The sequence below is a fragment of the Monodon monoceros genome, unplaced genomic scaffold, assembly GCF_005190385.1.
Source record: "Monodon monoceros isolate NGI ecotype Baffin Bay Population unplaced genomic scaffold, NGI_Narwhal_1 Super_Scaffold_22, whole genome shotgun sequence".
In the NCBI taxonomy this organism is placed as follows: domain Eukaryota; kingdom Metazoa; phylum Chordata; class Mammalia; order Artiodactyla; family Monodontidae; genus Monodon; species Monodon monoceros.
The window spans coordinates 64118075-64133386 of NW_021703779.1; the positions used below are offsets into that span (position 1 = coordinate 64118075).

Genomic DNA, 15312 nt, shown 5'->3' on the forward strand with positions numbered 1-15312 from the left:
CAGAACCCGGCTCTAAACCCCCAGATCAACCTTCTCTGTGCTTTCTGAATCCACACAGTACTATGCACCTTAAACTGCCTGCATTCTAGTCATTTATACACTTAGCTAACCTCTGCTCCACCTTCCCCACCTCCTCACTAAATCCACAAACTCTTTGAAGGGAAGAATGAAGAAGGAAAGAAGGATTTCTTTGTTGTTTCATGTCAGTCCCATTTTTTAAAGCTTTTATTATGGAAATTTCACGTTTGTGTGTTTATAGAGAGATTAGAGGACATATATAATGAACACCCATGTACCCATCACCCAGCTTCAATAATTAGTAACATGAACAATGTTATTATCTCATCTAAACCTCCATTCCTCCTGCTTTCTCACTCTAGATTATTTTAAAGCAAATCGTTGATAGCCTGCCATTTCATCCGTAAATACTCCAATACAGACACCATTTTTTGCATTTCTGTCCTGTAGAGTCGGAAGATTACTTGCATCTGTGTTCCCCACTACTGGGTGCACACCAGAAGATGATTTCTGAGCACCTACCACGTGCCAGACCTTGTGCTTGGCTCTGGAGGTTCTGTCTGAGCTAGGGAGGCACACCAGAACCAAGCCACGATGTTCCAAACCAAGAACTGCTACAGTTCTGGAGACTGAGCACAGGGTGCCCGTGTGAGCTGAGGAGCAGGACCTCAAATTGCACTAACTGAATTGAGCTGAGTCAGTTTTCTCCTCTCCTGGAGACTGAATTCCAACTCGCCGCGAGACACGGGTTCTCCAGCAGGAGGCGCTGCAAAGGAGTGGCGGGGATGGGGTGCTCGCTCTTGCAGTTTCTCCTGATGGAGCCGGAGCCAGGGAAGGTAGCCAGAGCCCCCATGCGGGTGCAAACTGCAGACAACGTAGTTTAATAGGCAGGCGAGCAGGACGCTGAGCGCGAGGCCCCGAGAGGGGCCCCAGGGCTCTGGTGCCGGGTAGGGGCGCGGGGCGCGGGGCAGGCCGGGCACCTGCTCCCCAGGTCTTCTCAACGCTGCCCGTTGCCCTGGCTGCCTCCAGTTCCCGCCCCAACTGCCGCTCTTCCTGATAGAATATCTCCGAGGAGGGCACGGGACAGAGCGAGGAAACACCTGTTTCCAACAAGAAAAGAGGTGGGGGAAAACCCCCACCAGACTTCCAATGGTCTCTCATCAAGCTTGCTCTCGAGAGCCTAGTAAAAGCGCGCCCAGAAAGCCAGAGATCATTTTTCAAAAAGATCGCTTTCTATTTCTTACTCCCCACCTCCTTTTCCTAAGCTGTAACGTCCCTTTTTAAAAAAATGCCTTCTTTCCTCCGTGGGGCTTCCCGCTCCTCCCAGGCCCCTTAAGGCCCCTTGAGGCCCCCAGCCTGGGTGCCTACAGGAACCACCAACACCCCCAATCCCACGCTTTGCAACTGCATGCGTTTCCGAATTCTTCACTTCCTCAGCCCCCTGCCGACCTACAGGTGGGGAGTGGGACTAGGGGGCAACACAACAAAGAAACCGGGGAGCCACTGACCCAGGCCAGGCGCCCCTTCTGCAGCCTCCGACCGGCCGGGGAACAAGAGAGGCTCACGAACGCGTGAACCCCCCAGCCCGGGTCTCACGCCACTTTCCAAAGGCGAGCAGCCACAGGCCGCGTGGGAGGTGGGTGCTGCCCCAGCGCAACAGGCCTGAGTGGCAGTGGACGCCAACAGCCTCCACGCACTGGGCTCCGTTATTTCATCAGCAGTTTCAGAAAAACCTGCCAAAAGCAGTTATGCCTCACTGCAATGTGTAGCTTTTTCCTGCCATTTTTTCATAATAAAAGAGGGAGTGAAGCTCGCTCGCTCTCTCCCACTCCACCCCCCTCTCCTAAAAAGAGCCAAAAGGATACGAGGAGGAAAAAAAAAAAGAACCCACACACCAATCTCCGAGGGGATGCCATTGAGGTGTGGCTTGTATTTAAATATCCAATATGTCAATGTAAGGGGAGTGGGTATGTATATAAAGTGCCGTTTGCATCTGATAGCTCGACGAAGCCAGCTATGAGAGGCCTGGGGAGATGGATGCGGAGGGGAAGCGGCACTTTGACTGAGCGCAAGGTCAGGAGCGCGCTGCCCCACGCTCCCCGCCGCTGAGAAGTTCCTTGGACAAGAACAGACGTCGACTGCAGCTCGGCAGAGCGCGGAGCGAGCTAGCAAGCGAGCGCCGCCGAGTCGCCCGCGCCCGCGGCGGGGAGAGGCAGTTCGCGCCCCACGGCCCGGACTCGGCCCCGCGCACCCCGCCATGGCTGAGGTGGGGGGGGTCTTCTCTTCCTTGGACTGGGATCTGCACGGCTTCTCCTCGTCTCTGGGGAACGTGCCTTTAGCTGACTCCCCAGGTTTCCTGAACGAGCGCCTGGGCCAGATCGAAGGGAAGCTGCAGCGCGGCTCGCCCACCGACTTCGCCCACTTGAAGGGGATCCTGCGACGCCGCCAGCTCTACTGCCGCACCGGCTTCCACCTGGAGATCTTCCCCAACGGCACGGTGCACGGCACCCGCCACGACCACAGCCGCTTCGGTGAGGCCGCGGCCGGGAGGGACGGGAGGCGAGCAGACGGCGCACTGGGGAGCCGACGGCTCGAGGCTCCGGCTTGGGGCCCGCGGACCGCCCCCCCCCGCCCCTCGGCTCGGCGCCGTCTGAGCCCTTCGAGGCGGGAGGCCGACGGGGACGCGGGGCAGGCGGGACGCGACGGTGCGGACTTGAGCCGCGCAGCGGCGTCGGGGCGCCTGACACCCTCAGACACTCTCGGGAGGAGGCGGGGGCGCCTTGAGGTGCGGCTTCTCCTTTCCCCACTCCACCCTCCCTCCCCCGGGAGCTAGGGGATTGTTCTGGGACCTGGACGCTGCAGGTGGAGCTGGGAGAGGGGTAGGAGCATCCGCTGAGGAGGTCGGGGACCGTGGCTACAGCGTGAGGCTGAGCCTCCAGGGCAGCTGGGTTGTCGCGGCAGATTACCTGAAGCTGGAGCCTTCGTGGGCCGTGGATACGGCGTGTGGACGGTCCGCGCCCGAGTCGATTTTGGCCCGCGGGGACGCGGCAGCCGTGGCGCCTGCCTACCTCTGTGTTGTTCTGCCCGCGTTGAGGTACAACCCAGACAGCACGGCGGGATCTGGGTATTAGAGAAACTAGGAAAGCCTCCCGGTGGCTACTGTGTAAGGGCACAAGCCCTGGTGCAGCTTTTGCCGGAGCTACCTCTGGACTGCTTGCCTCAGTGAGGAAACCGTTCTGGGCCCACTCCCAGCCCCCAAAACAGGTGTATTCTGGGCCCAGGGCAGAAGACACCCAGCCTCCATCCAGGATTTTCTCTGCCTGCCACTCTGCAGATTGTTCAAAGGGCACAGCTGCCTGTCTCACATACAGAACACAATTAGTATAAACCTTGACCTGGGACAGAGATCATTGGGTTTCTAAGCAAATGTGTTCACTCCTCAATAATTTGGCCATTTTCAGTTTCAATTTCCTATCCTCTACTAAACTGTTATTTTGATGCTGTGACAGCTACCCTTCTTTGGGTCCCCGCATCTCCCAATGCCCTCTGCTTCTTCCCAAGGACCCTATGGGCCAAAGACACCATCTAAGCCAGTGAGAGGCTTTGCCTACCATCAGGCGTGATACTCTTCCCTTCTTTTTCCCATCCTCCCTCACTTCCCCCAAACCTCCCTATCCTCCTATTCCCCGTGCCTTGCTAGAGCTGCACCCCAGTGCACCATAAAAAGTCTGGGGTGGATGGGGAGAGGGGCAGAGGCCTGTTCCTGGGCAAGGCTAAGTCTAGCAAACAACTTGGGGCCAGGGCTGGTCTTCCTTGCTGGGAGCAAGCAGGAACCCTAATGAGGTCTATGTCATCTTGGAAAAATGCACTTGGAGAGCTGGAGTACAGTAGGTTGTGTGTGGGATGGGGGTAATGGAGGGGTGCAGGTGTCTGTATAAACTTGCAGCAGGTCCTCAAAAGGGTGACAAGGTGGGGTGGGGTGAGGGGAGAGGGAGGGTTAACTTAGCTCCTTTCCCTTCCATCACTAGTGACTTTGCAGTCCCCTTTTGTTCCTCTTCAGAAGGAATGGGACTCCCACCCTAGCCTCAGAGCCTCCCAAAACTCCCAGAAATGGCCTAAAGATATTGGGGTAGCTCATTCCTGAGATGTAGAATAAAAATTCTGAAATGATGGAGAAATGTGAGGTGAGGGCAGCAGAGGTGGAGAAACCGTGAGCTTGACTCCCAGCAGCTACAAGTGTTCGTCTCCCAGTAACCTACAAGGTCAACATAAAGCAGTAATAGGCTCTTGGGATAAGTGGTCTTTAATTACCTCCCTAAGGAACATCTTGATTTCTTTTCATCTCCCAGGTCTGCTAAGGGTGTTAAGTTTAAGGAGAAACCAAAGGAAATAAAACTGGCAGGAGGAAGGGGTGTTTTCACTGCTGCTTAACTGTTTCATTTTGGGTTTTGCCTTAAGCGCATACGCACACACACACACATACTGACTGAGACCACCTCTGCATCACCTTTTCCCTTTCCTCCTTCCCTGGCTTCCTGGCAGTTCCGTGTATTTCCTGTAAAGGAAATGATAACTGGTCAAAGCTGTGTCTTTGTAACGTCCCCTGCCAACATGCAAGCACACATTTACTCTTTCTCAGTTTAGCTTTTGGCAGAGAAAGAGGTGGCGTTTGAGTTTGCTAACTCTCTCCTCCCTCCACGTTTGAGTTAATCAGCCAGGGTATTCAATAAATCGAAACTTTAACATTCCATAAGTGCTTTAGCAGTCAACATTCCAGCAGGGTAAAGTAGGCCAGACTTAAGATATAAAATATTATAGATTTCTGCTTGGGGGGAGGAGGTAGTCTCCAAAGGCCATGTAAAGTAAATAGCTATTTGTTGTAATTGGAGAGCAGGGCCCCCAAGGATTACCCTGGAATCCATGTGTTCGGAATGAGTCAGGCTGAGCCCAAGAGCAGCCTCGACTCCAAATAATAACCTGTTGGCACAGCCTATGCTCCCCTCCCCTCCCCCCCCCCCCACCCCCCCCCCACCCCACCCCCATTCTGCAATCAGTAGCCAGGAGTATTTCAATCTCTGCCTGGCTGGCTGGTGGCATTTACATAAGGTTCACAGGGATCCTGACATTCCTGAGGGGCACCTGTGGGCTGGCAGAGCGGAGCTTGGGAGCCAGACTGCAGGAGAGGCCTCCCGCCAGGTGGGATGGAACAGGCTCCTGCAGCTGCTTTGGTTTGTGAGCGATATGGTTCTTATTTGGCAAGGTGCCAAAACAGCACTGTCTTGGCCCTGAAAGGCTGAAAGGATGGCTGAGGGCATTCGGGTGAGTTATGGAGCCAGATTAAATGACATACTAGGCCAGTCATCTAGCTAGGTTCTGAAGCAGTGGGACCCAGAACAGATCTGTTTTCACTGAAGCCATAGGGCAAAAGGTGTAAGAAGAGAAGAGTCTGGAAACTGTCGAACACAGGCCAGAACCTGAGGTGAACAGGTCAAATGAGGCAGGGGAGAGGGAGGTCCTGGGCTTTGAAGGGGGTGAAAGTACTGAGGACAAACTTTGTCTACTTAATACTTTACTTCAACGTTTTGCTGTTAACACCCCTCTCCAGCTGTAGTTGGGAAAATGTGAAAATGGCTTGTTTTCTCTCTCCCTTCAGGCTGGCTGGAATTCAGGAGAAGGTTTAGGAATATCTGTTCCATCATCATGTGCCACTGGGTTCCCACAGTTTGAATCCAGCTAATAGGAAAGTTGGCAAAGGGAAATGATGCCCAAAGACAGCTGGGCAGGGATGATTCCAGCTGTTGGAGACCCCTGTTACTGGACACAACCCAAGTGACTTCCTCTATGAGCTGTCCTTTGGCATCAGGGTTAACAGAGAGCTGGAGAAAAACGGTGGTGACTCAAATGGCCACACCTCTTGGGTTTCATGATTTGTTCTCATACCAGGTTTTGGATGGTGAGATCACAAGCTGCCCTCTGCTACTTAATGAGCTCAGGGTGGTCAGAGACATGAGATAGAGAATGAGGGAACTAAGACTCAGAAGCTCAGAAGTAAGCTGCCTAAGCAAAGAACCGAAGGCTTCAGCGGGTTGGTATCCCTCAAAGTTTAGCACCCAGAACTGAATCATGACCTGGCTTCTCGTTTCCTGGCCATACTGGCCACTCTCCTTTGAACACCCTCCTGTGTTTCCATAGCCCTCTTTAAACACAGTAGAACTAAAAACGGCACTCTCGTGATCTGAGGCAGAGCAGAATGGGGCAATCCCCTCCTTTATGCCAGTTACTAGATCTTGATCAATACAGCCTTAGATCACATTAATTTTTTTTCTATTTTTTTACATTAGCTTTTAGCAATTTTTAATTTTTACATGACTAGCTTCACATTAGCTTTTTAATAATCTCATGAATCAGCCATACTGAGGTTACCTTGTTCAATCAAATTCTGTACTCCATTGTTGTGCATGTTTTGCTAAGCCACGTCTCCCCATTCCAAAGCTGAGCAGACTTGCATTTAGTAAAAATGCATGAAAACACAAAAGAACAGTCCATGTTTTCAAGAAAATATACGTGGTTGCCTGAAGGGGGGAGGAGAGGGGGAGAAGCTTATGGAAATAAAAAGAAAGAGATAGATAAATAAAAAAGCCTTTACGCAGACCAATTATGATAATAGGCCATGAAATAAGGAGTATGATTGACTCATACTGTACTTGAGGCTTGCCCTCCCCCAACAAAACCCCAAACACAAAACATCTTGGGTAACTGGTTTGGGGACCAAAATGCAGGACTTTACTTTTATTCTAATTAAAGCTTATTTTGTTGGAGTCAGCCCATTTTTCCATTCTCTTGAAATCTCTTTGGATTTTTATTGTCGCCCTCTCAGCTGTATGTCTTCTGGAACTAGGGTAAACGGTCCCCCTATGTCCTTTTATAAGTCATTTATTAAAATGTTAAATAGGGCAGAACCAAAATCAGAACCCTGTGCAGTGTAACTAAAGGTTTTGGTCCACTAAATCAGTATCTGCTTAAGCCCTACTTGGCACCAGGTATTTTCCCTTCCCCTCTTACCATCTTGTGTCAATATCCTTTCCCAAAACTCTTTTTTTGTACTACAAGAGTTAGTAACAACCAGACTGAGACTAAAGCTTGGAGGATGTCAATGCTAGAGGACAAAGGCCACGTTCTGAGTGTTCTATACAATGGCAGCAGAAGAGCGTTACATTCTCCAAATAGGTCCGAGTGTGCCCTAAAAGCTTCCATACCTGAATGCCCACCCACCAGCCCAAGTCACTGGGGCTCTTCAGGAGACTTCCCACTGGAGTTCTGAACCTGATTTCACAATTGCCCACTTAATTTTTTAAAGTGATCTTTAAGGAATCAGTCCCACTCCCTGTGTAGATTACATAGAATATTATTACCCTTAAGAATTACATTTTTGGATGAGAAAGACAGCCAGATATGAGCTCATTTCATACCTTTGGATGCCTGTGTGAGTCAATAGTATCACGTTTTGGTCTGTATGTTGAAAAACATGGTTAGAGAAAATCAAAGAGAAATCTAGTTGACCATTACATCTGTATCCAAATAATAGATGTGCTATCTTAGAACAAAACTGTGAAGTCTTCAGTATCACTAGGATTTCAGTTCTGTTTCTTTTTTCCCTCTTAGTAGTCAATTTCTTTTTTCCCCCGTACTGCTCCTGAGTAAATGAAAACTTTTTCAAATCCTCACCTCTAACTTTGTCAGCTAGAGGGACATTTCTGAGTATCTTCCCTTTTCCCTTAAAGCTGCAACATCTCACATCAGTATCAAGTCTAATACTACCTGCCAACTCTTTGCCATAGATAAATTTAAAATCCTCAAGAGGTAAGGGGAGAATGACAGCCTTGTCAGCCTGAGGCTGCACTGGCCAAGAGTACTTTTGAGGAGAAAGCTCTCACCAGGCCAAGTTTTGCTTCCTGCCATAGGCTGGAGGAACAAACTTTGTGAGTGGCCTGTGTGGCCTTTGTTAGAGTCAGTTACAGGCAGTTGACAGCCTCATGTGGCTTTAAGGACATGGGAGCTAAGAGGCTGCAAAACAAGTTCAGCCTAGAGGACAGCAAGGTAATGCTGTGTGCTCTGGGGAGGAGGGAAGTGACTTTGGGAAGATACAGAAACCTGGCCACATTCTTTCATTTTGAAAGCTGCCCTCCCAGTTCTTGAAATGGTGGTATTTAACAGCAATAGTACCTTGTAATTATGGAGCTTCTGTAGCCAAACCCTTCTCATGGTCTTTTCCTTATAATATGCCTAAGAGTGTTGAATAGAGGCAGAGATTATGTCCCCCATTTTACATATGGACAAGCCGAGGCCCAGAGAGACTCAGTGTCTTCTCTGAGGTTCCATTCTTGCTGCAAAAGATGGTTTCATCAGGTAACTCACCAAAGGCACACAGAGCTGGCCTCCAGTTGGGCATAAAGGACTAGTAGCTCATGTCACCTGAACAGTTTCCTCTTAGCTTGATATCAGTGATGGAAATGGCATTCACTTTTTTGCTCTAGGAATTCTGGAGTTTATCAGCCTGGCTGTGGGGCTGATCAGCATCCGGGGAGTGGACTCTGGCCTGTATTTAGGAATGAACGAGCGAGGAGAACTCTATGGGTCGGTAAGTTTAAGGTTTTTTGTCCTCGGAATCTGTTACCACAAGTGTTTGGACAATGTAAGGCAAAACATTCATCTAGCACTTGAAAGCACTTTTGTCAGCTTTAAAGGATTAGTGTCTTCTAGTCAGTTCTTGACTGCCCAGGAACTTGCTACATAACACTTTCACTCATTCAGCCTCCATCAAAACAGAAGCTTTTCTGTAGTACATTTGCTTTCACTTCTCCATTAGAGGGCCAGCTCATCTGATAATAATAGGAAGCTGTACTGGTTTGTCAGTAGATGGTAAGGGTTTGGGGCATTAACTCTCCCAAGGAGCACATCTTATTTGTGATGGGTACCCAGAGGAGTAGCCAACTGGCTGGCACAAAAATAGGCAATGGTAAAGCTGGCCTTCAGATTGAGGATTCTGAGATTAACGACACAGTCCTTGATGTCCAGATTGCTTCAGCTGAATCCCAAAGGCCAAACAAAATAAACAAACAAATGAAGAGTGAGGGTTCCAGGGTCTGGTGACAGCCCTAAAGTCCCCAGCTGGAACTGGGTTGGCTGCAGTGCATGTTCACTATTTTGGAAGCCAGCCCAGAGCTGGGGAATGGTGACTTTGCTGATCTTAACCCCTTCAGAGGATCCCAACTCCTGGCTTTGGCTTTTGAGTCACAGAGCATACTTTCTGGCTGCCTGCACCCCATGAAATCAGAGCACATTCTTCCCTGACACCTAAGAGATAGGCCTGTCCCCAGCACTCAGTATCGGCAAAACCCCAGCAAGTAGTATGGTGGTTGGATCAAGTGTGAGAAGGGACAGAGGCAAGAGACCCAGGAGCTGCCAGCTTGAAGTAGCCAGATTTGGAGGAACTTTTCAAGGAGATCTTTTCTGAGCTTTCCAACTGACAGGCCTGAGACCCTTCATTAGGAGAGATCACAGCTCACCTCCCATGGAGCTTTATATAGATCTGAGGCCTTTGCCTGTCAGTTGACATAGTTGACTGCAATCTCAGTGGATTTGAACATCATTAGCCCTAAATAGGGAGAAAACTCCGGGGTGCCAGCGGGGCATTGGGAGGCCATAGCAGAAATTCTCAGGCTCAAAGTGCCAGGTGAGCCCATCTCTTTCAGTCTCCTGCCTTCAGAAAAAAATATCACTGGAAACATTTTTGCGTGGCTCACAAAAGAGGGTGAAAGTGATACCGACAGGGCTGTTTTGTGCTGTTTGGAAAGAAGATGCCTCAGGAATACCGGGAGATAGGACTGAAATATTCTAATATCAATGTGCTATTACTATTTTAGTTTCCCCACCAGCAAGCTGGGATGGGAGAAATAGTCATATAATGGGCTCTGCTTTATTTTCTTACCCTCACAGAAGAAACTCACACGTGAATGTGTTTTCCGGGAACAGTTTGAAGAAAACTGGTACAACACCTATGCCTCCACCTTGTACAAACACTCGGACTCGGAGAGACAGTATTATGTGGCCCTGAATAAAGACGGCTCACCCCGGGAGGGATACAGGACTAAACGACACCAGAAATTCACTCACTTTTTACCCAGGCCAGTAGATCCTTCTAAGTTGCCCTCCATGTCCAGAGACCTTTTCCGCTATAGGTAACGGACCCCTAGTGTGACCTCTGTGACCTGTATACTCTGGGGCCACAGTTGTCTCTGGAAGCACTATATTCATAGCTTTTCAATCTTCTTTCCTATCAATTTAGATAACAGAGAAGCACTTACTGTTCAACTCGACCCAGCTGTTCCCTTGTTGTTCAAAGTGTATATCAAGGTTGGGTTATTTTGGGGAGGGATGTGGGGGGAGGGGGAGGTCTAGAGGGAATCTTGTATATACTTTTTTCTTTACTCATGTTCTTTCCCCTGAGGTGGCACAAGAAAGAATGGGGTCCCCGCCAAGGGCCAGAGGTGTCTTGCCCCACAATCTACCCAAATACCTTGACAGTGGGTAAATGAAAGACCAAGGAATCTGCCATAGATGCTACCTACAGAGCTTTGGAGAAGTCTCATTAAGAAAATCCTTGGGGCTACAGCCCTGCTGCAAGCCATCCCTGCACTGGCTCTGCAGATTTCTCATCTGTCCTGACATGCAGTTTCCCTGCCATTGGAAGTGGGAGATGGGGTAGGCTGTAAGAAAATGATATTAAAATGTAAGCATGGATACTGTGCATAAGGACAAACTATTTATGAAATGTATATGCTATTTATTTTATATATTTATTTATTTCAAAATAATTTTATTTTTAATGAGAGATGCTATGACTGGATTTTCATCAGAAAGAATAAGGTCCTACTGAAACAGGATAAATGAGTTAGTAAAGGCTTTTATTGGCAATAAAATTGTCTTTATATTGTAACCACTGTCTAATTCTATTCATTTGTACACTTAGAATTAGAAGGTTGGTTAGCTTCTTTCACTAATCAGAATCTCTTGATGTTGGCAACACACTGCCTAGGCTAGGTGACCCACTATCTACAATATTAGCATTATCTAGGGGCCCTATCTGAAGTTCCTTCTGGTTCTATGACTTTAACCTTAGTGGTGAATCAAAGCTTCAGGAAGGCCCGGACCAACAGCCCTTATGGAAGCACCCATTTGTGCTTAGGACTAAGCATAGAGAAACCCTCCTTTGGGATTTGGTTAGGGCCCAAAGCCTGAAGGTCAGAAACCCTAATTGGTGGCTTCTTACTTAACATATGAAGATGACGGGATTCAAAAAAAACAACAATCAATAGGGAGAATGATTTGTTTTGAACCAGTCAGCTTCCCTTTTGGAGGTGTTCTCCCACTCCCTCTCCAAACCCCCAGCCCCCTCCTCTGCCAGTGTTTCTCCTAGAGAGCAACAGTTCTTAGAGTATATGGTCTCTTCACCAGCAGCATCATCTGAGCACTTGTTAGAAATGTAAGAGATCAGGTCGTATCCCAGACCTGCCAAATCAGAATAACTGGGTGTGGGGCCCAACAATCTGCATGTTAACAAGCCTTCCAGAGGATTCCTATACACAATAAAGTTTGAAATCTAGTGCCCTAAAAGAATGGTTTTCAAGAAGAATTCTTTTTGCATCTGAATTGTCTATAAAGAAAGTTTTAGGATAAATTCAGTCCATAAAATAAGAGTGGCTGTAGTTGAAGTGGGGAAGGCATTCTTGGAGCTCCGTCTTCTCCAGAGCAGCCTCTGAGATATCTTGCTTTGAAATCCCTGGCCTCTTGACTGATATTTACTGAGGTGGGAGTATAGGGTTATTTACATTTTCAAAGCAAATGCTGTCTGGAAACAAGAACCAAAGGAATAAAAGTCTCATTGAGTACTCAGGCACCATGAAGTACTGGTGGGAGAAGTTTTTGGGTTTAGGATCGTTCCTCCTGGTGCTCCTCAGTCACGTCCACTATTTCCCCAACTGATTGGTAAAACAAATAGCTTAGGTAGTGGCTCACTTAAAAATCAAAACCAAAAACTCTATAAAAGTTCATCCAAATCTAAGTACCCAACAGAGAAACCACACGTATGAGCATACACACATCAAAGAGCAAATACGACTGTATGATTGATAGAAAGTGCTAAGTTGCACAGTGTATGTGATCACAGACTAGAATGCTTGCCCACGGAACCACCAAGGCAGAGATCACACAGGGCTGGGGTGAGCAGGGAAAGTTTCCTGAAAGGGATAATGCCTGCTGCGGAGAACCAACAGGAGGATTTAGAGAGCCAAGAGGCTGATGGCAATGTCTGTGTTGGGCTACAGGGAAGAAACACCACCTCTAGAGGTCTCTGGGAGGAGGGTAAAAATCAACCGTGTGACATTTTTTATCACATTTTGAATGTGCATCACACCTTTATTTTAAAACCAAAATTTTACCTATATTCTCTATGGTCAGCTACCTAGAACTTCTGATACACAGCCCCAACTTCTGAGGGCTTGTGAGATAAGTGAGATCTGTTTTAACCAATAGGAAGCTGGCACTTCCCTGTGAGTAGGACCAGTGTTACTCTACTGAGGCAGTTGACATGGGCCTGGCAATGCCACAAGCACCATACTACACAGGGTGGGATTTACAATGAAAATGCCAATGTAATGAAAAGGCAAAGATTCCAAATCCTAGGGTCAGGCCTCACCTTTTTCCTCTGGGTAGAAGTAGAGGGGAAAAGAAGAGAAGAAGGGTCCCAAGATGCAGAAGGGGTTCATAGGGGAGGCACTCTTGTACTGAGCTTTAGGAATAACAATGAATGGGGCACATTGCCAGCAAATGTCAGTGGGCATCTGTTGTCACAGTCAAGAAGAGGGAAAAGATAAATTCTGGAAATTAAAATGTAAGATGGATGACCTAGTACCACTAGAGCAATCAGCAGCTGATTGACACTGTATCCCCAAAGTGCTAAAGTAATGGATTTTGTGCCAACCTAGAGGGAATTGTAGAGTAGTAAGCTCTGGACCTCTGGTTTTGAATGAAAACATGCACAGAGACTGTTTACTAGTCATCTTTTCATCCCCTCCCAGTGTTTAGGGCGTTCCTGGAACAAAACAAACACTTAGGAAATGGTTGCTGAATAAATGAATGGTTGGTTGAAAGAAAGAATGAGTAAATGAATGAATGGACAAAGACATAGACACCTTTAGCAAATATGTATATGATGCAAATGCCGGGCTAGAGAAAGCAAATGCATTACATACAAGCATCATCTGAACTATTAAGTTCCCAGTACACTTAAATATGCACAATGACAAACTAGGCTGTATCTTAAGAAAGATACTCAGTTCCCTGTCACTGGAAGTGTTTAAGCAGAGGCTAGACAAAGTCTTGAGAAGGATATTGCATCATTTGGATGGAACAGGGTGAATGCTAAATAAAAGTGACCGAATGTGGTGGCATTATTTACTAATTACATACTCCACGGGACCCCCAGATTTCTCCTGGGCACCTATCGTGTCCTAGGAGAAAGAGGATATAAGACCTAGGAGTGCTACACAACTGCTATTCCAGGCCAAGAAAAACACTGTACACCAGAGTTTCCAAACTTGGGGTTCACAAGGTCCTTAATGGTCCATGGAAGGCCCTTTGGACCTGAACTCCCAAAACAGTATGCAAATTTTTATGTGTGTGTACATTTGATCTTCCATTGGTTCTCAGAGGATCCCCCAGCATGTTAGGAACCACTACCCTAGGAGTTTCCACAGCCTCAAAACATTTGGCATAAGAACTGGTGGCCACTGCGATCCTGTGTGAAACCTTGACAGAGTTTTAGTTTAGTTTTGTTTTTCTCAAAGACATAGATTTTATGTGTGAAATCTCTGACTCCTATCACCTAAGAGATAGCTGTAAGTTTGGCAACAGTGAGGTAGGAGTGAGGGGAGGGAAGAGCTGGGCTGGCTTCACTGCTCAGTAGTTCTGCACAAAGCTCAACCCAGGGCCAACCCTGACAGCAGTTCTGATGGCAACAAGACTCTCCTTCCCCTGCCTTCCAGCCCTCTTTTCACCCCTACTGCCACAGCCAAATGTTGTTCATGCTGAAAAAACAATCAGAGACTGAACCCACCAGGCCCAGACACAAGGAGCTTATCAGAACCATCAGAGCAGACTCCCTCCCCAGAGGACTTTAATCAAAGGCTTAAGATAATAAAAGAACCCAAGTTTATCTTACCTTCAAATCACTGTGGTGCTCAGCCACTGAATCCCTGGCTACATAGTCAGAAATCCATCAGGCTTAGGGCTCTAGTGGGGCCACAAGTCACACAGGCTTTGTCCAAGTTGCCTAAAGCACGGGTTTAGCCTTCCTCTCCCTGACTCCTCAGCTGACTTTCGGGGACTGCTGCTTTCCTTCTCTCTGGAGTAGTTGGAGCTGCATTGCCTTTTCCCAGCACTTCATGAACAGGGAGCTGCTGAGGAGGAATGTGGGATGTTAGGGAGAAAGCCATCAGTGAGGAAGGACACTTTCTTTTGGAAAGACACCTTCACGGTCAGTCATCTAACTAACTTCCTTGCTCAGCAGGAGGAACAGAACATAATTTAGTTTGTCATTCCTAGAGCTCCCTCTGTTCTCAAAAGAGAAAATGGAAGACCTTTCTAATAGGCCTCTACGCCAGGGCTCTGGTGTCAACTGCGGAGATACCCAACTCTTGCAACCCAGCACAGGCTGTTGCTCCTCTAAATCTCTTTCCAATTCCCAGACGAAGTATGGGCTCAGCTCTGTTCCTTATCGTTGCAATGTAGCACAAGACATGCAGATAACATGTTCTTCAGGTCCTGAAGTCAGACCAACCTTGTTTTATATCCAGATTCCTTTACTTCCTCTTTGACCCTGAACAAATTCATTAATTAATTCATTGATTCAACGAGTATTTGTTGAGCATTTTTTCATCTTTAGAGACATAACAGTAAATAGGACAGGTGTAGTTCCTCTCCTCCTGATATGGTCTAGTCAGGAAGACAGACATAAACAAGTAAACCTACAAATTGTAACATGTGCCATAAAGAAAGAGTGCAAGGTGCTATGAGAGTATATAGCAAGGCAGGCATAACCTTTTAAGGGGATTAGGGGAAGGCTTCCTGAAAAAGTGATTCTTACGGTGAGACCTGAAGGGTGACTAGGAGGGTAGGAATAGCTTTCCAGGGATAGAGAACAGGAATATGTAAAAGCCCAGAGGCAGGAAGGAGTTA

General features: G+C 47.8%; 1 protein-coding gene across 1 annotated transcript; it reads left to right on the forward strand.

The window, feature by feature from the left end:
- The first annotated feature begins 2275 nt into the window (after positions 1 to 2275).
- Positions 2276 to 10365, forward strand: FGF16 (fibroblast growth factor 16). Its single transcript, XM_029241076.1, has 3 exons — positions 2276 to 2549; positions 8553 to 8656; positions 10015 to 10365. The coding sequence occupies exons 1-3, from the start codon at positions 2276 to 2278 to the stop codon at positions 10258 to 10260; spliced, it is 624 nt and encodes a 207-aa protein (XP_029096909.1). The 3' UTR covers positions 10261 to 10365.
- The last annotated feature ends 4947 nt before the right edge of the window (positions 10366 to 15312 follow it).